The 20,701-nt window shown below is 42.8% G+C and overlaps 1 protein-coding gene across 1 annotated transcript in view; it reads left to right on the top strand.

Annotated features, from left to right (window-relative positions):
- SNX30 (sorting nexin family member 30) overlaps positions 1–20,701 on the top strand; it is a 54,001-nt gene that overhangs the window by 27,416 nt on the left and 5,884 nt on the right. The window contains exons 4-8 of the mRNA XM_082783091.1: positions 3,027–3,185; positions 6,620–6,815; positions 7,380–7,579; positions 13,598–13,684; positions 19,434–19,586. Coding sequence (XP_082639217.1) covers positions 3,027–3,185; positions 6,620–6,815; positions 7,380–7,579; positions 13,598–13,684; positions 19,434–19,586 — 795 coding nt within the window. The remainder of the gene's footprint in view (positions 1–3,026; positions 3,186–6,619; positions 6,816–7,379; positions 7,580–13,597; positions 13,685–19,433; positions 19,587–20,701) is intronic.

The following is a 20,701-nucleotide window of genomic DNA, read 5'->3' on the forward strand; positions in this document are numbered from 1 at the left end:
GGTGACTCTGGTGTGTTCTGAAAGGAAGTTTCAAGCTGTTCTAAGAGCATCTCTGTAACTGGAGATACTGCAATCCTTGGAGGCTTTCTGGCAAACAGAATACTGAAATTTCAATATGCAATTCAGAATACTGAAACAGGGCTGTCTTCTGTATCTTGGTACAGTAACTCTGCGTAAAATTTTTCCGTAAAGAATGATGTGTCTTCCTGGTGTAGAAAGCCACAATAGCCTTTATTTAAACAGCAGCCCAACTGAAACTGAATATGGATTTTTTTTTATCCCTTTGGTTACTATAATCTGAGATTTATTCTAATCTGTTCTTTCAAAGCAACAGTAAAAACACACAGACAACAAAGCCCCACCCAAAAACAATTAAAAAAACAACAACAACAACAAAAAAACCAACAGTCTTCAGATTCATCTCTAGAAAGGTAAGCCTAATATGTCCAAAGATCTTGTTTGGATACTCAAAGCCTTTTCTGTCTGCATTGAACTCTGCTCACATCAGAGCAGGGAAATGTGGGCTATTAAACTGGAAGACCATAAAGCAGATAAGTAACACACAGTTGAAAGAGGATACCAGTTGCTAGCTGTATGTACTGTTTGGGATGGACCTCCAAAGACCTATAAATTAAAGGACAAGAACTACTGCTTGTTACAAGTGCTTACTGTAGTTTTTTGCCTCGTGTCTTTTTCTCCCCTTACTGGGTGCCAGAAGACAGACAAGCTCTGTTCTCTGTCGCTGCTCTGAATTGCAGGTAGTCCCTTGGCATACTGATCTACTGAAAAGGTTGGAGTCATGCTGAAAGTAGGACTTTGCTGTTATATTTAACATGTACCTACAACTATGTCTCTGTTTGTTACTTACCTTTGTAGTAGAGCAAGTGACAGTTGCTTTATAGCCTCGTGCTTTCAGAGTGTGTTTAACGAGGCTTAAATCTAGGCTTTTAGAGTGGGGAACTAGGTAATGCTTCTCTGCTGTCTGAGGCACGGACATCAGTTTCTAAGATGAGATTAAGTGCTGTAAAAGAGGCAACCTGAATTATAAACAGTATTGAAAACAAGAAATGCAGGCTCCTCTGTGGGACAGAGATCTTCTAGGAAGCTTTCAAACTCTCCTGTTTTTGGTTTGCTGGGTCTTGCCAAGGGCTAATTGCCCTATTGGCAAGGCTGTATTGTAAAAGTTTTTCAAAAGTTTGAAGTACATGACTTGATTTACTGAGAACACTGCTAGGTATAATTTAATGTGGATCCTAAACATGTAATGTTTATGTAAGGCCACCCTGCCTGCATAAGGGAAGTCTGTAAGAACTAACTGGCTGAATGCAACCAGCTAAAATTATGATAATTAGCTAAAGTATTTAACAGAAGTTCTTTGGGTCTCAAATACTCCAACTTTAGTGGTTATTCCATGCCAACATGGATGTGTTTGGCTGAACAGGGGGGTCTTTAAAACTAGGTGTCTAGCTTGTGCTTTTCCTCCTGTGTATAGTGCTGTGGCAGTGACTTCATAAAACATCCAGGTAAAGCTTACAAAGCCAGGGAAAATAATTTGTCTTGCCTAATGACTACTGCACTAAGAATTATTCTTCTGAAGAAGTCCAATTAGAGTATACCTTACACTGATTCTACTAGAGTGATTGATCTGAATGTTAAGCATAAGATAAGCCTTAAATTTAAAGAACAAATTAGAGTGGCCAAAATCACTATATATAGTAGCTATTTTACAGTTATGCTTGCTGTTGTTTTTTCTGTTTGTTTGTTTGTTCTGTTAATTTTGGAGGTGCAATCTTCACGTATATCCAACATCAGCTGGGGAGTGGTACAGAAGGCACTTGCATAAACATTTTTTGTTCTTTGAATTACTTTTTGTCATGGATTTGGGGTGACAAAGACCATTTCTAGCAGAGAGCTGTGACCCATGAATTTGGTGAATAAGGCTACCATTGCCAACCTAAGAGTAAGCAAATCATCTGTCTGGGTAAACTTTCAGAAGAATAAAATGCAAAGTGCAGTTTTAAAACTGACATTAGTCTTAGTCTACGTTGTCCCAAGTGAACAAAAGCAAATCAACAGTGGTAGAGCAGAGACTAATCCTGCTGAAGCTTAGAGAGTTAGCTTCCATCAGAAGAATTACTTTGCAGTCTGGAGAGTAAGCGTAACAGGAGAGGACAGACAGCTAAATACAGCAGAGCTGGTAGTCCTGGAGACTGCCTGGGGCTTACATATTATATAGAAATGAAGAGAACTGGTGAAGGTGAAATAGGAGTAAGATGAAAGAGTAGATATGCTGGCAGACCTTTGTCACTTACACAGGTATGCTCAGGAATGCAGACTCTGATAGATGACCAAGTGTGCAATTTAGCAAGTACTTCTGGACGGCTCTGGGCTGGACTACTCGAGCATGTGCCACATCAAAATGGTTTGTTTTCTTTTGGTCAATATGGTGCTGTCACTAAGACTGGATGTTCAAAGACTCCTGAACTCCACAGGAGAGTCCTATCAAGGAGCTCTAAATACTTCAGAATAGGGGGAGGGAGAAGGTAGAATCGTTATGTTTTCCAAGTTTCCTTGGACTGAACAGCTTTGTTTGAATGTCAGGTGTGTGTGTGTACACACATGTGTGGGTATGTGTGTGTATATATACACACATACATACGTATATATGTGCTTGGATGTTGCTGTAGTGAAAAGTGTGTAGCTCAGCTGGCATTTCCTTTACAGCTGGAGCTTCAACGTGGGTAGCATTAGGGGAAAAACACCTTAGGCTGTACTGAAAGTACTTAATGTACTTTTCTGGACTTAACTTGTCCATCTCTCTGCTGAAGCTGTAATGCAGAATATTTAGACTAGATCTTCTACAACATAATTCAGAGCATGGTTTGCATCAATTCTGATATATGGTTCCTCTTAACAAACATAAAATTTCACTTCCTGTTAAGAGTGGAGTTTGACTGCTTAGTATGTTTCCAAACAGAAGTTTTTTTTGTCTTTTGAATCTTGTTCGTTTTGCTTCTTTCTCTCAGCCACTTCCTGAGAAATTTGTGGTGAAGGGTGTCGTTGATCGCTTTTCTGAAGAGTTCGTGGAGACAAGGAGGAAAGCGTTAGACAAATTCTTGAAGAGAATAACCGATCATCCAGTGCTTTCTTTTAATGAGCACTTCAACGTGTTTCTTACTGCCAAGGTAAGGTGGTAACTTCAAACCCAGTCACTGACGTGGACAGCAGAACAGGCACATTTGCAGTCTCTTTTGAAATGAAAGTAAAAAGGCAATTGTATAACTACATGTGTGGGTCAGAACTTTCCCTAAAATGCCAGCGTTATTGGGGGACCCTTAATGTTGCCTATGTGTGACAAGTATCAGCTTTCCTTTTCTTGAAGACAGACATTTTGGAGATTGATGAATTCAGTTCTGTAGTGCTTGTTTTGCATTCACATATAAATGCTCCAAGAGGAGTGTATTCTAAACCATACTTTTATGATGCAAGAGGCATTGAGAATTTAGTAGATTGTAAACTGTGCAAAATCCTCTTTTGGGGGAGGAGGGAAGTAGGGGAGGAAGAAAGATCTCTTGCACAGAAGCTTGTAAATTTATTGACCTCTTTTTTTTCTCCTCCTTGTCTGTACCTTCTGTGCTGTTTGCACTTCTTGCTTCCAAAGTTAAGGGTGAAGATTTCGTTCTTGTTTGTCCTTGGTCAACAATTTCATGCTCATCTTTTGCATAAAGCATCCAGGAACTGTGTAATTTTCTTTGGCTGTCTTTTGAACTGCATTTTAAACAAGACCAGGGTGACTTGCAGTCATGCTTGGATTTGACCTGATAAGTGAGGAGAGCTGTGAAAGCACATCTCCCCAGTGTTACATTACATTAGCTTGCTCAATTTGACACTTAATTTGAGCTCACTTCAGGCTACTGCTCTGCTTGGTAGTAATGTGAGACTCAATCTCAAGTTCCCTTTTCTTTTCCTCCATTTATGGTGAACTTTACCACTAAAGGCAGTCCAAAATGCAGACCTTGCCTTGATGATTAAGTATCAGATAGATTTGTTCTGCTTTAGAGCCGTCAAAGCATGATGCAACTTTCTTAGCTGTTTAGTTTTCTTCCATCACCCTTCCACCCCCATGAAATGAATGATAAAAGCTTTATCCTTAGCCCGGGGCAGTGTTTGCATTAAAAATGCGGAGTGTCTAGGGAGGCTGAGGGGAAAAAAAAAAGACACACACTCTCCTGGCTGTCTTTAGTGTTGGTACATTCTTTATTGTAACAATGAGAAATCAGTTCAGTCTATTAGGACGTTAGAATTTAGTTATTGCATAAAGTCACGAGACCACCTCTTGGCTGAAAAAGGAAAATGCCCTTTCTTTGAGTTCCCTGTTTGGACTAGTAGGATGCCAGAGTACTTGAGAGAATGAGTGAATAATTTTGGTTTACAGGGACGTTTTCTGATGCCTACTTACAGATAATGTGTAGAACAGACAGAAGGCAATAGTCAAGGAACCACTCCATTTTAGTGCAAACATAATTCAAAATGATTGATTGTACCTCCTAAGATGTCAGGTTCTCTTAACCAGACTTAGGCTTATATAAGTACTTGGAAAGAACAGCATATTGCATGTGTTGAAGCTTGCATTTGTATTTTTTTTTAAAGAACACTTAAGCCTTAGGTCTGGTCTATGCTTCCATATATTGATTCTTGACCTCTGTGGGCCTGCTTGACTTGAAAAATCCCTTCCTCATGCTGTTCATAGCTCTTAGGCTTGTGTTGAGATATTGAATAGTGACCCCTGCTGGAAAGAGTAAAATGCAAAATGGATAGCATCTGGTCTAACTAAAAACATTTTTTCTGACATGCTGTCAAGGTGAAATCCCCCGAAGATTGCTGATAAACAAGCATGTTAACATAGGTTTCCTGAATGTTGATTTATGCAAATCTGTAAAGTGTTAGCAAGGAAGCTTAAGCTGTCTGTGCAGGCAATATGGCTACATCTAAGATTGTGTGAGCTGCAGGGTCTTGTTGAAAAGCTGTACTAATCTCCTCATGCTGTGCTTTTTCTGTGTACTGTCTTCCCTTACCTCCTGTCTGACCACACAGCTAGCATGAAGAGGCTGCTGAGCAAATAGACGTACAGTTTGTAGCTCTGTACGAGGTGATCAGAACCAATGGATATAAGTGCATAGCACTGGTATTGTAGGACGTGACTTAAAAGTATGTCATTGTGGTGGTTTCACACCACTGGACAGCTAAGCAACATCGTGTGACTTTCTCATTCTTCCTCTGTAGCAGAACAGAGAGGAAAATATGGTGAAAAAATCTCTCGACTTGAGATAAGGACAGTGAGATCACTCACCAGTTACCATCATGGGCAGAACAGACTCGGCATGGGGGAGACTAATGTAATTTATTGCCTATTAATAACAGACTAGAGCAGTGAGAACTAAAAGCAAAGTAAACATACCTTCTCCCCATCCAGATTTTTCTACCTCCTTCCTCTGAGCAGTGCAGGGCAATGGAGGCTGTGGTCAGTCACTGACACTTCATCTCTGTGCTCCCTCACGGTCCCTCTCTGCCCCTGCTCCATGCAGGGTCCCTCCCACGGGATGCCGTCCTTCCCCAAATGAGCCTGCGGGGGCTGCCCACAGGCATCAGCTCTTCAGGAACAGCTCCGTGCTATGGGGTCCATCCGCAGGAGCAAACTGCTCCAGCATGGGTCCCCCACGGGTGGGCGGCAGCTCCCCCCAGACCCCCTGCTCCTGCGTGGGCTCTTCTCCAGGGACTGCAGCTCCGGCCCGGGGGCTCTCCATGGGCCGCAGCCTCCTCCAGGCCACATCCACCTGCTCCACCGGGGGCTCCTCCACCCATGGAGGGGCTGCAGCGTGGAGATCTGCTCCATGTGGGACCCATGGGCTGCAGGGGGACAGCCTGCTCCACCAGGGGCCTCTCCACAGGCTGCAGGGGAACTGCTGCTGCCTGCCTGGAGCACCTCCTGCCCTCCTTCTCCTTCACCGAACTTGTCTTCAAGGCTGTTTCTCTTGCATTTTAGCACTCCTCTCTCCCAGCTGCTGATCTGCAGCATTTTTTTTTCTCTTTCTTAAACATGCTCTCACAGAGGTGCAGTCACTGATTCAACTTTGGCCAGTGACAGGTCATTTTTGGAGCTGGCTGGAACTGGCTCTTGCCTAACATGGGGCAGCTTCTGGATGTCTCTTAGAGGCCACCCCTGCAGCCCTCCTGCTACCAAAATCTTGCCATGTAAACCCAATGCAGTCACTTCTAGCATGAATGAATCAATGGCAGGAACAGTCTTGGTGAAAACAGATCTGCTTACATCACTATTTCCTATGGCAATACAGGAACATGAGAAAGTCAGTCCAAACAGAAGTGTGGGCCACTTACTGCTCATTTGTAGTATACTTCATACTGTTACCCTGAAATGCTTACCTCTCTCTAGAGGTAGTCTTTTTAGTGCTTGGCTGCATAATTTTTACAAAGTTGTCCGTCCAGGCTACATGCCTCTTGGCTTCACAATATTTGGTCTTGACTGGGAAGTATCCTTTACCGGGTTAACCTTCCAACATGCAAATAAAGTATTTCTAAACTGTTTTTTCTAACTTTCCAGGATCTTAATGCATACAAAAAGCAAGGAATGGCATTGCTGTCAAAGATGGGGGAGTCAGTCAAATACGTCACAGGAGGCTACAAATTAAGAAGTCGTCCACTGGAATTTGCAGCCATTGGAGAGTATCTGGACACATTCTCTCTAAAACTTGGTACCATTGACAGAATAGCACAACGGATTATCAAGGAACAATTGGGTAAGTAAGTAAGGTCTTCTGTTGTAATACTTCAGTGTTAGTGCTCTCTGTCTTATTCTGATAACACAACCTGCATCAATGATTCTGGCATGTAATGAGCCACACGCAGAGTAAAATCTAATGTCTCACCTTTGTTATACTAACCTATTTTCTCACAGGCAGAATTATTTCTGGGAGGACTTACGGGAAGAAGAAAACCTGTAGATTTTAGCTGGAAGAGTACACATGGCATTATCAGTAGAGGAGGATAGCCTTCGTAGACCTGTCTTCACAAAACAAAGTTTTACATGTATACATGTAAAAGATGACTGACTACTGCACAGATGAAAATGTCTTTATGTGTGGAATATTGTAGGAGCAGTCATTTAAGCTGGTGGTAGTTTGAACTTGTCATCTCCATGAAGCTGTGGAGCCCTGGCTATTAAGATGTTAATGCAACACTAGACTTGACTGCTAGAAGAGTTCATGTTTGCCAAGAATGGTCATAGATTCTTCTTTCTGGCATGAGTGCAGACCCTTTTGTCTAGCTCTATGTTTATCTTCTTTTCCCTTTGTCTCTTGCAGAATACTTGGTGGAACTACGAGAATATGGACCTGTTTATTCAACGTGGGGCGGGCTGGAGGTTGAACTATCAGAGCCACTGGAAGGAGTATCTGCCTGCATTGGGAACTGCTGCACAGCTCTTGAAGAACTCAGTGAAGACATGACAGAAGACTTCCTGCCTGTGCTTAGGGAATATATACTGTACTCGGAGTCAATGAAGGTAAAGGGAGCATGGTCGCAGAAGACACTGTTACTATGTTTGCATGGAGTGATGTGACAGTGAGTTCATTCTCTAAGGGTGAGAAGGCTTGGTGGTGGAAGAAGAGGGAAGTTAAATAATTGAAATAGGATGATGTTTTCATAATTAAGTCAAAACTAGGTATGTTTAGTAGCAGGGTACTGCATAGGTAGCAGTATCTGCTCTGCTATTCAGTCAACATAAGGCCAGTAAAGCTACGGTGTGTATAAAATGTTGAAAAGATGCTCCTTTATTTGAGTAGTAGGTGATTTTCTGTAGGAGGCATCCTACGGCTGCCTAGAATCTTCTGTTTGAATTGTAGGAAAGTCAGGTGTGGGTCATATCTTCACTGCTGGATCAATGCCTGAATCAACCTGTAGAGAAGATGGCACTCACAGCTTCTGTCACTTGTATGCAGCAGTGTTGGATGGCTTCCTTTAGAACAAGTTGTCCAGATGACAAACAGTGCTTCCCCTTTCATCCTGTACACTAGGCAGGATGTGTCTGTCCAGCTGCTAAGATCTGTTTACTAAGTAATTGTTTAAAGATATTACTCTGTGACTGTTAGTCTAAGAACTTGATATCTTACCACTTACGCATAAATAATAAAAGCTACTTCAGTACAATTTTTATTCCCTTGATATTAAGAAGCATTAGCTGTAGATCTCATCACATAAGAAAAAATTACTTAGTTAATTGTGTTGGAAAGTGAAAATGAGAACTCCATTTCTGGTTTTTAGAGCTTTTCACTGTACGCCCATGGTACAGTATATATTAGCAGCCCCTGTGCAGAGTACTAGCAGACAAATTCCTTCTGAGGACTTTCCTCTTGGAACAACCATTACAAGGGCATGGTATATACTCTTTTAGAGATATGTAATAGATTGTTGGGAACCTACAATCTGAGCATGGTAGTCCTTCTTCATCTTAATTTTAGTCCTCCTACACTTCTCAAAGACACTTATTTTACAGATTTCTCTTCCCAGCTTCAGATGGCTGGTTGCAAAACTTCCGTCTTGCCTGGCTGAAGCAAGATATTCTTGCATGAGGCTTTGTACTAATTCTCTGAAGCTACTGTTTGCCTTCATGATATTCGTGGTATTTCATAGTATTCAACCCCAGCATAAACTTGGTGCATTTATTTTCCAGTACCATTAACGTTGAAGTATTGCCGGAACATTTCCAGAAGGAGCTAGAAGCCTTGACATGGGGTGTTCAAATTCCTTTTGTAGGAAGTGGTGCACGTGTGTGTGTGTACTTAAACAAGACGTGAGGTTAGCAGCTAAAGCTTTTACCCCAGAACTTCTGGCTTTTCACGATACGAATGGCATGATCTACTGGAAATGGCATCTGAAGTGGCAAACTAATTTGTAGGAGGTGTTTTGCACAAAGGTAGAGGGAGAAAAAAAGCTTTTAGAATGAGGCTCTGTCAGATGATAGCAAAGACACTAAATGCAGTCTCCAAGCTAATAGTCTAGTTGCATTTTTTTTCTCTTTTTGCTGCAAGTCTTTAATGCTGCTCTCCCTGTGGTAAGTGTTCTTTAACTGCCTGAAGTACCACTTTAGTTGAAGAAACCTGTGCTTTGTAGCTTAAATGCTAGGCTGTTGACTTGGCTTTCAAGTGCCCTAAAGGATTTTGCTCCTCCTGTCAGTTGTTCTCTGGTAACTGGCTGAACATGCTCATTGTGTTGGTGCTTAGGAACCGGTTGGATCTAGAAGCCTCATTCGCAAAATATCAGTTAATAACAAATAAGGGTTATGCTGCTAAGTGTCAAGCTTGGTCACGTCATTAGCTTTAGCACACCTGAAAATCAAGAATAAAAACCTCTATTAGCTAAGGCAGACTGTTCCTCTTTTCCACCCCTTCTGAATACCAAGCCTGAAATTTGTCATGTCATACCGAGTACAGATTTTTTTATGCTAAAACGTATAAATCTGTTACTATTGATGCAGTAAGCAGCAACAGCGCTGTCGTGCCAGACTTAGAAACCGAAGAAGTAACTAAAAAGGAGGTTTCTCCCTCTCCAAAAGAGTGTAAGAGGCTTGCTACTGAAAGAGCTGTCCTCTTCACTAGCAGTACATTCCTATTCATCATCTGCTTTGAAGCCTGGTAGTGAAATTAAAGTCTATCTGGATCTTTCAGAGCACAGTTTTGGATAGGGTACACAAGGGAAGGTGTCTTTAGGTCTTAGGAATTCACTACAACCTCGATAGCTTTTTCTGTTGCAAGTTGTACCCCAGCTATAGGTAAGGGAATTTGATCTGTGGAGCGGTCTGTAGCCGGGTGACTGCCCCTCAGAGTAAGAGCTGCCAGGATTATTTTCACTTCTTTTAGTGATGACCGATTCCTTTAGTGTCTTAAGGAGCAGTGTTTTGCCTGGTGGGGCCAGCCTGAGGGAACCACACATTCATAGCAAAAGCCCAGTAATTCTGGTTGAAATAAACATTAGCTCTTTCCAGGGAAGCCACATCTCTTGGTTCTGACTGGATTTTTTTTTTTTTTTTTGAAAGATTTGCAGAAGTGGGTGGAGGCTGGGATTGTGGGCTTGAGTTAAAATATATGCTGGTAGTGGCTGGGAGAGCTTTTCTAAAACACTGGCCACGCATGAGATGGCCAGACAGTGTCTGGAATCCTGGTGCAGATGAAGCCCTAATCAGCAAATGTGCAATGCTTTGTTTTTTTGTAGTGTGCTGGTGTTCCACGGGAGGCACGTGCAGAGGACAAATTCTGTTCTAAATAATGTAGTGCTGGTTTAGAATCTTGTGTGCTTAATACTGCTAGAAAGGCCTATCAAATGATGTGGTTTCCAGCTGTGTGCTTGGACACTACTTTAAAAATGCATTAGAAGTAAGCATCACATGAATAGCTAACAGCCTCTGTAGAGGCATGCAATAAATAAGGATCTTTTTATGAGCTCTAATTGTAGTAAGAAGCTATGTGCAGTGCAAATGGCATAGCTTTGCAGCCTGAGAAAGGAGGCTGCTGGCAAACTCCTGAAGCTCCTCCAATGATAGAGGCCAAGATGGAATGTTTTAATGAAATACAAAAGGGAGAAGGACCCACCTCAGTGAGAGCAGGCTAAGTCTCACCTTTTGAATAGGAACCAGTGGTTTTATTCCTTTCAGAACTAAATGAATCACAGAAACATTTAGGTTGGAAAAGGCCTCTAACATCATCAAATCCAACCGTTAACCTAGTATTGCCAAGTCTATCACTAAACCATGTCCCTAAGCACCACATCTACATGTCTTCTGAATACCTCCAGGGACGGTGACTCCACTACTTCCCTGGGCAGCCTGTTCCAGTGCCTCACTCACAACCCTTTTAGTGGAGAAGTGTTTCCTAATTTTCAACGTAAACCCTCCTGATTGTAACTTGAGGCCACTTCCTCTTGTCTTATCGCTTGTAGCTTAGGAGATGAGACCGACCCCTACTTTGCTACGCCCTCCTTTGGGGTTGTTGCAATTGTGTCCCCTGAGACTCTCCTCTTCTCTAGGCTAAAAAATCCCGGTGCTCTCAGCTGCTCCCCATAAGACTTCTTCTCTATACCCTTCACCAGCTTCGTAGCCCTTCTCTGGATATGTTTCAGGGCCTCAGTGTCCTTGTAGTGAGGGACCCAAAGCTGAGCACAGCACTCGAGGTGTGGCCTCACCAGAACCACGTGCAGAGGGACAACCACTTCCTGAGTCTTGCTGGCCACATGATTTCTGCTACAAGGCAGGATGCTGCTGGCCTTCTTGGCCACCTGGGCACACTACTGAAGTGTGTGGTGTGTGGCTTTTTGTCTGGTGGTGTTTCTTTCCGTTTTTTGTTGTTTCCTTCTCTGTGAGGCCTTACCTAGCAGAAGTGTTGCATAGACAGTGGTAGATCTGAGGATACTTAGTACAGAGCTTTTCTGAGAAGCAGCTGAAGCATTAACACATTCATCCACAGCTGAGAAGAAATTGCTTGGAGGTGCATGAGGAAATGCATCCTGTCACGTATGGGACGAATAAAAGGGAGAGCAATATTTTTCTCACCACTTTCAGGTCAACCATTAATGGATAGTCAAAACAGTATTCAGAAGCATATTGCTGATGGTCCGTAGTGGATGACTTAGGCACTTAAGGAGAAATAATATACCCGCCCTTTGAATCTAGTCTGCTGATACCTGTTAATCATTGGCTAGTATGGGTTTAGATCCTGCTTACTGCATGAACTACATGCTCATGGAGGCTAAATGCAAGTGCTGGAGACAGTCGTTTTTCTGAGGGGAAAAAAAAAACCCTGACTTAATTGACTTAGGTTCAAGGGGCAATATAAAGTGGAAATACCCGTTAAATCAGTCAGGCTTTTGTTCTGCTGGTAACCTCAAGCACTCCAGGGCTGTTCCACATAGCAGCTTAGATTCCGAAACAGATGGGAATGTTGTATGTGTTGTTTGTTTTTTTTGTTTTTGTTTTTGTTTTTGTTTTTTTTGTTGTTGTTTTTTTTGTTTTTTTTCCAAGCAAACAGGACCAATTGCATGCTTACTATTGGGCACAAAAGAGAGGGTTAACCTACTGAAGGTGCATTTTTAGTTTTGTCCCCTTTATTGCCTAAACCAATAGCAACTTTGTGGGTGGAGTGCCTTTTCCAGTTATCGTGGACTGAGTTTTTTAAGAATACTGGTTGCACTGTCTGCTGCCTGTGCTCTGTCAGCAGTAATTCTTCCTCCCCATGGAGTGAAGTTCATCAGAATAACTGCGGTGGTGACCTTCCCTTGGCTTGAGGGGGAGAAGAGGGGAGATGGTGATCACTGTTCATAAGGTTTTGTCTCGAATGTCTCGAATTAGGAAACATCTTGTCTAGATTTTAGGTCTTAGAGCTACTTAGAGCTCTGAGAGCTACTTCTCTATAGAGAAATTTTCAGTAGGCTAGCATTATACATGGCTAGTCCTCCTTCATTAGCTTTGTCAGAAACTGTTAAAATGACTAGTTACTGCCCATTGTCCTAATGAGAAATTACTTAAGTGTGGCAGAAAGGAGCACTTGAAGCATGAACTGGCAAAGCTGGCTGCAATAGGAGCTGTAATTTACAGGTACCTCAGCAGCGAGTGTTGGCCCACTTCCCTCCAAGCATTTTCAATAACTTTGCATCAACTGAATTACAAAACATTACTGGTTGTTTCTCTTGTAAAGCCTGAAGAAATGTTGCTCAGTGTGGGACTAATACTTGCTTTTGCAGATGCAGAACTGCTTATTTTTAGTACTAATTAAAAGACTAATATCTATTGATTGTTTTTATGTTGTAAGCCTATGGCATAACCTCGGCAGAGATCTTTCCGTGTGGACGTAGTAAAATATAAGAATAAAGTCTTTGGTTCTCTATTCTGAGAAGCCTCTGTCAGTAAAATGTTTATCACGTGAAGTTCACTTGGATATCTCAGTACTTTAACATAAAATGTTCTTTTCATAAGCTTAATTCTTTCATTTAGAAACAAAACTAAAAAAAGTCATAAAAGCAAAGCTGACATTCTATCATAAGGTTTTAACAGCTTGCTAAAAGGACTTTGAGGAGTCTCTGCAAGTGAAAAGGGAGCTGTAACGCCTTTTTGTGGTAGCTTTCATGACTCTCAGCCTATGCTCTTGTCTTTCTTCTTGAGTCTATCAAGTGCTTTGCACTAGTCCTTGACAATTTTGATGCTTTTGTTTATATCCCTTAGATTCTAGTAATAGATCAACTGATGAACTGAATTTACATACCCAATTTACTTACACTCTTGATTATTTGAGAGCTTGTATCTTGCATGCCCCCAGCTTGTCTGAAAGTTGAGTTTTATCTGCCCCTCCAGCTGCTGGAGCGAAAATACTCCATTTTTTATAAACTTGCTTCCTAAATACTGTAAAAGAGTACACAGTGAAAGGCAGACTTGGGATTGTGTTAGTACTTAAGCTGTTTCACTTTGCAGCGTCTTGCAAGCTGGAAGGGGAATGAACAGGAGGATCCCTCTCACACCTATCTTTTCTTTTGTCCACAGAACGTGTTGAAGAAGAGAGACCAAGTTCAAGCGGAGTACGAAGCAAAACTGGAAGCAGTAGCCTTGAAAAAAGAAGACCGTCCAAAGGTTAGCACTTCAAAGTCCTCTGCAAAAACAGCCTGCACTTCCACTGCTTTCTGAGAACACTGAAGAAATAGAGCTTGGTTTGTCTTGTTCTGACTTCCTCTTTGCAGTGTAAACACTTTTGGGCAGAACAAGAGTTTGGTGGCAAGCTGGTGCAGAATGAAGACCTAGGAATGAACATATATAACTTGTCTAGAAACATCTTGTACCACGATCTCCCACCATTTAGAGTAGGGTGGCTCTGACCTGCGTAATGTTTAAACAGCCAGCATGCAGTTGGAGTCTTCAGTAGCATGGCCTGAAACAGTGATAGTAGAAGAGTCTCTGGCAATTTAGTGCTATGGCAGCTGGCTGAATGGAGTTCCTGGACCCTGACACTGCTGAGCTTTGTTGTAGGACACCAAATTTGATTGTGAGAGACTCCACATCTTGCCCTTTCTGCTAGGTGGGTATTTCCATGTCATGTTGAACATACACAGCAGGTGTCAGGGGGTGACAGGCTTTGGCTGGGCTTCATGCAGAAGCAAAGGTCTAAACTGGTGTGCTTATGCTGCCACCTGCTTTTTGCATGAAGAGATGTGCAGGAGCTGTATCTTAAATCACTGCAACTTTGACCAACAATGAAAGCTGGATTTTTCTGCTCCCTTTGCTTGTTTTTTTTTTTTTTTTTTTGGCTCTCCTTCATTTTAGTGGTAATGAGTGAGGGATGACTTCCAAGCATTAGAGTTACTGTATAATAATCTTTGAGGAGGTTCAAGTCTTTATTAAATATCATGTCTTCAATCTATTTTTGAAGCTGAAGAGGACAGGCCACAGAAAAGCAAACTTTTTTCCAGTCCTGCGCTTGTGTATGACACAGATGCTGTCAAAAGTAGTACCAGGATTAGATATCTTGTGCTCTTGTATTTCTATATCTTGTCTGCCCCACTGCTGGCTGGCTTGATATGTACTTAATGTAGTTTTATGTGAGCACATCTTCTAACCTGTTGTATATAGGATGGATGGATCTAAATCTAGCATGTCCAGGAGCCAGTTGAGGTGTTTAGACGTGTTTAGATACTTGATTTTTATAAAGATCTCAGTACGGTGGAGCTGCTGAACTTTGCTAATCCCTTTGGAGCTCACTTCACAGTGGAATTATTAAGTAAAGTGCTGCATTTAAAGGGCTGTCTAAGAATTTTTGGAATGCTTAGGTTTGCTCTCCAGAGTGTCAGAATCATATGTTTTGGTAACTCATTGTACCTTTCTTTCATAGCATGAGACCTTTATGCCATTTAAAAGGGGAAGCTGAACAAATTATTAGAATTCCTTGCATGCTTGCAAAATACTAGCTCGCAGTTCACAGATCCTTGACACTTTGAGTGGAATGTCCTCATCTGTAAGAACGGATAGCTTAGACCTGTTGCTAGCAACATGTCTTAGATCCAGTGATTTCTCCTGCTTAAGAATTGCTAAAAGCAGACGGGACGCATGAGCTGGGTTATGCAGTGAATGGCATTTGTGTCCCTTTCAGCATATTTAGCTGATTTGGCAGAAATTAAGAAAAAAAAAGGGGGGGCAGCAACTAGTTTTGGATAAGTAAGTAAGGGCATATTATTGTTTGTTTACCTCTTCTACTGGAGGGCATTCTGGTACTCAGAGTACACACAGGTCAGACTGGCTTCATAGAACTCCATTGATGTCATTAGGTAGTTCTCAAATCTGATTAAAAACTCGTCAGGCTATAAATGCAAAAGGCTTGTAGAGCTACTATAAATGTTTGCCAGCAAATAGTGCTCAGAATGATAGTTTCCACCAAAATCAGTGTAGCTTCTCCTGTACGCACGATGCTTTTAACACTAGAGTAACAGCATTAGTGCAAACTGTACCCTTTGTATTTCTAAACAAGTACAGTTGAGAAGTGCTGCTTACTTTATTGTTGATAGACTGGAGCTGTTTTTGCAGTAATCCAACTAAGGTAGTAAATTGCAGACATTGTTTCCCTTTAATGAGATGAAATCCACTTTTAATGACCTAATTTAGCTTGCCTGCCTCAAGGATTTGTAGTTTTGTTATCTGTGGGAACAGTTGTTATGGCAGTATAGACCCTGAAGTAGAAGATAATGACGTGTTTAGAGGGGGGGAAAGAAAACAGCTTCTAACAATGTGTATATCCAAAGAACTGGAAAGGTAGAAATACCATATATAGTTACAGTCCTGAATAGGACCAGTGTGTGTGCAGAGGCCTTCACAAGGCCTATGGAGACTTAGTTGGAGTTCATTGCTGTAGTTCTGTATGCTTTATAATTTTATCATACGTGACCCATTTGCTGGCCACTGGGTTGTTCTTGTAGCTCATGTTCATACAGCCCTCTCAGCCTGACCTGCAGGAGAACTGGCTATGAGAAAGAAAACATTTTTTTTTTTTTTAAATCTTCAGTGCAGTTTTGGATCTTGGCTGAAGAAGCAGGAAGCTAGTGAGCACTTAGAAACTAACTTAATTGGGAAATCTTATGTGGTTTTGCTTCCAGACTTCATGACTCTTGATAGCCCTTTCTTTCTTGTTAAGAGAGCAGAATGCTTAAAAATGGTGCAATACATGCTTGTGCCTTAAGGGAAGCACCTTGTGAGCCTTCCATCCAACTGCCTTGGGAGTTCTTGTCTGAAGCCTATGAGAGATCTTTGTCATGAGTTGCAGGAGACTGGATTCTGTAGCCAAATTACAGCACTCGGAGAAGGCAGAGGAAATGTAGCTACTGAGCCCCAAACTGCTGGTAGCATAAATCCATTTGTTGCGAGTAAAGGGATACTTCAATGGAGGAGGTGTTGCCTGTCTCTTGGAAGGCTTTAATGGACGCCAGATGCAGGATCTTCTCTGACCATTATTAATCTACAAAGTACTTTGGTGATCTTCCTAATCCCGATGCTGGAGAACAACAAGAGGTGATATGTTTCTGCCTAGATCTCATATCTTGCCAAACTGCAAGGTAGTAGTAAACTCCTACCCATGAAGAATTTTTACATAGTCTGTTCATCTTCTTCCTTTTTCCACAACCCTCAGGAAAAAAAAAGAGAATTTCCTAAAAGTATCAACCGCAACCGGAGCCATAACAGAATTCCGCAAATACTCTTCATGTTGCCCTTTGGCTTTGTGCAGTTTGCAGTTTCCAAGTCTAAGCCTGCTAGTCACATTGATGTGAGTAGTGGACTTCAGTGGTTTCCTCTTTGGATGTGTCAGGCTCAGTATGCATTTATTGGCAAGCTTCTTGTCCGTGTGGACCATATGGCACAAGGAGAAGGAAGAGAATGGTGTTTGTGATTTTCCTTGCATTTGTAAATTGTTCCAGTAGGTGCCTGATGACATACCTGTGAATGTGGTCTACCTTGACTTCAGCAAGGCTTTTGACACCATCTCCCACAGCATTCTCCTCAAGAAGCTGGCTGCTCTTGGCTTGGACTGGCGCACATTTCGTTGGGTTAGAAACTGGCTGGATAGCCGGGCCCAAAGAGTCGTGGTGAATGGAGCCAAGTCCAGTTGGAGGCCAGTCACTAGTGGCGTCCCCCAGGGCTCGGTGCTGGGGCTGGTCCTCTTTAATATCTTCATCGATGATCTGGACGAGGGTATCGAGTGCACCCTCAGTAAGTTCGCAGATGACACCAAGTTAGGTGCGTGTGTCGATCTGCTTGAGGGTAGGAAAGCTCTGCAGGAGGATCTGGATAGGCTGCACCGATGGGCTGAGGTCAACTGCATGAAGTTTAACAAGGCCAAGTGCCGGGTCCTGCACCTGGGGTGCAATAACCCCAAGCAGAGCTACAGGCTGGGAGAGGAATGGTTGGAAAGCTGCCAGGCAGAGAAGGACCTGGGAGTGATGGTGGATAGTCGGCTGAATATGAGCCAACAGTGTGCTCAGGTGGCCAAGAAGGCCAACGGCATCCTGGCTTGTATCAGGAACAGTGTGACCAGCAGGGCTAGGGAGGTGATCGTCCCCCTGTACTCAGCTCTGGTGAGGCCGCACCTCGAGTACTGTGTTCAGTTTTGGGCCCCTCGCTACAAGAAGGACATGGAGGTGCTTGAGCGGGTGCAGAGAAGGGCGACGAAGCTGGTGAGGGGCCTGGAGAACAAGTCCTACGAGGAGCGGCTGAGGGAGCTGGGCTTGTTCAGCCTGGAGAAGAGGAGGCTCAGGGGTGACCTTATCGCTCTCTATAGGTACCTCAAGGGAGGCTGTAGCGAGGTGGGGGTTGGCCTGTTCTCCCACGTGCCTGGTGACAGGACGAGGGGGAATGGGCTTAAGTTGAGCCAGGGGAGTTTTAGGTTAGATGTTAGGAAGAACTTCTTCACTGAAAGGGTTGTGAGGCATTGGAACAGGCTGCCCAGGGAAGTGGTGGAGTCACCATCCCTGGAAGTCTTCAAAAGATGCTTAGATGTAGAGCTTAGGGATATGGTTTAGTGGAGGGCTGTTAGCGTTAGGTTGGAGGTTGGACTCGATGACCTTGAGGTCTCTTCCAACCTAGAAAATTCTGTGATTCTGTGATACAGCGCATTGGTTAAGACAATAGGGTATGGAACACAAGTCCTGTGAGGAGTGGCTGAGGGCACTGGGGTTGTTTAGTCTGGAGAAGAGGAGGCTCAGGGCAGACCTCATTGCTCTCTGCAACTGCCTGAAAGGAAGGTGTGGGGAGCTGGGGGTCGGCCTCTTCTCACAGGTAACCAGTGATAGGACCAGAGGGAATGGCCTCAAGTTGCACCAGGGGAGGTTCAGGTTGGCAATGAGGAGACATTTCTGCTCAGAAAGAGCAGTCAGGCACTGGGACGGGTTGCCCAGGGAAGTGGTGGAGTCACCGTCCCTGGGGGTGTTCAAGGAAAGATTGGACGTGGTGCCTGGGGACATAGTTTAGTGGGTGACATTGGTGGTAGGGGAACAGATGGACCAGATGATCTTGGAGGGCTTTTCCAACCTTTATGATTGTATGAATACCATTTTCTTTGACCTAACTTGCTTCTATCTTGAGGTCACGACTAGTGTTGTAAGCCTTTTCAGTCTCTTTGTAGACCTGCAATGTTTGTCCTTCCAGATTTCTTGCATTGCTTACGCGTGACTACAAGTTCAGTGTTGGGCCAGTTGAGATCATTTGGGCCAAATGAGTCAATGCCTCCAGTTGCCTTTGTGTTATTATCATCAGTGCTTTGCATTTAAACTTTTTTACAGGCAGCTTGTAAGGTTAAAGCTAGAGGCTTAGAAATTTTGTTCTGCAGACAAAGCTGATCACTGCTGTTTTTCTGTTGTGGTCAATATCTAACTCTGAAGTCTCTCAGCTCTTTGGGAGAAACCTGGGTCTTTGTTGCTTCACTAGTGAAGACTGGGAAACACCTAGTGAAAGGTGTGAATGGGAAGGAGGAGAGGAGACTTGCTGTGGTCAGTCTGCTCAGATTGAGAACTGGGGACCGAGCCTATGCGCTCAGCACTTGTACAGATTGCCTTTCCTCTTCATGTGCCTCCCGCAAGCTCTTCCTCAGCCTGTCTCTGTATCTGGCATGGAGTGGGACAAGCAGAACTGCCAGCCACCTTGAACAGCAAAGAACAAATTAATCAATCCTGTCTCCTTCCTAATACAGAACTGGGACTTCTCCCTGCAGCCATAACTGAGTTCCTTCAGGGTAACCACTAGACTGTTACTTCCCCTTTTCTCTGTGGCTTTTTCTCAGGGAGACTGAGCTGATTTAGCAGTCTAACCCTCTCAACTACAGTTTCAATCTTGATTTATTTTTCTACAGGTACCCACAGATGTTGAGAAATGTCAAGACCGAGTAGAATGTTTTAATGCTGACCTGAAAGCAGATATGGAGAGATGGCAGAACAACAAGCGACAAGACTTTAGGCAGCTACTCATGGGGATGGCAGATAAAAACATCCAGTACTACGAGAAGGTATGTGGTGCTGCTGTAGCACTGGCAGGAATAAAAGTGATTAATTTTCCTCTAAGGTGGTGATTATTCTTCAGAAAATGTTCATGCTGTCTTGCAGCAAAGAACCTTGGACATCTTAAAGCAGTTCTTAAGTGCTATGGAAGCTGCTCTTTGTCAGCAGCTTATATGGAGTTGTTGGTCACGCTCAAGAGATCTGCATGAGATTAGCAGTCTCTTGCAAGGCAGTCGTGTAACAGTACTTTGTACTGGATGCTTGTCTGTCTTGGTTCTCGAATTGAACAAATTGTTGATCAGCAGTAGTTTGCTTCCTAGTTGGTGGTGGTGAAGGAAAAAGACTAAAATTGCACATTCTAGTAATACTATAAAACTAGATAATCTCTCAATTCTGCCTTTTATGAATCAAACTGCATGCATTAATGTGCTCCTTGGACCTGTATATAGATTACACCTGCTATGGCTAGGCCTGGAAATACCTAGCGAGTTATACCTTTGCTCTTTCTGAATTTCAGTATTTGTGCTCTGATTAAATGTCAGATGATTTCCTTTTAAAGTGAAAGGAGTTGAAATGCTTATGCTGGCAGTCCAGTTTTCCTTCGTGTGAGAAGAACGATGTTACCAAATCCACATATCAATATATTAAACAAACAAACAAAAAAACCTTACTAGGTGTATGCATGGTGACTTGCCTTATGTTTTTGCCCACTGCAGTTTTTCCACATGTACTCTGCAAATTTCTTCCTATCCTAGGTTACTTCTCCATGTAATGTACTAGTTTGCACTTCCTTTTCCCTTTCCAATCAGTGTCTGTCCTGTCAACAATTCGTAATTAACCATGCAAATTTCATTTCACCCGGCTTTCTTCCCTGTTTTGTGACTGCTGTGGTATTAAAGACTGCACTGAACATCTAGTAGTATCCCTTCAGTTTTGCTCTTGGCTGCAGCAAAGAAACTTATTGGTAGGAAAGTGTCTAATCTTTATAGGGTACACAGCTAGAAACACTCTATTCATTTTCAGTACTATCAACAAGATCTATCAAGGTGATGCTTGACAACAGTGACTTGTGGATATAAGAGCTGGTGATGAATTTGACCTTTCCCAGTGTTTAATAAAATGT

Source organism: Aythya marila (genome assembly GCF_965140915.1).
Source record: "Aythya marila genome assembly, chromosome: Z".
Taxonomy (NCBI): Eukaryota; Metazoa; Chordata; class Aves; order Anseriformes; family Anatidae; genus Aythya; species Aythya marila.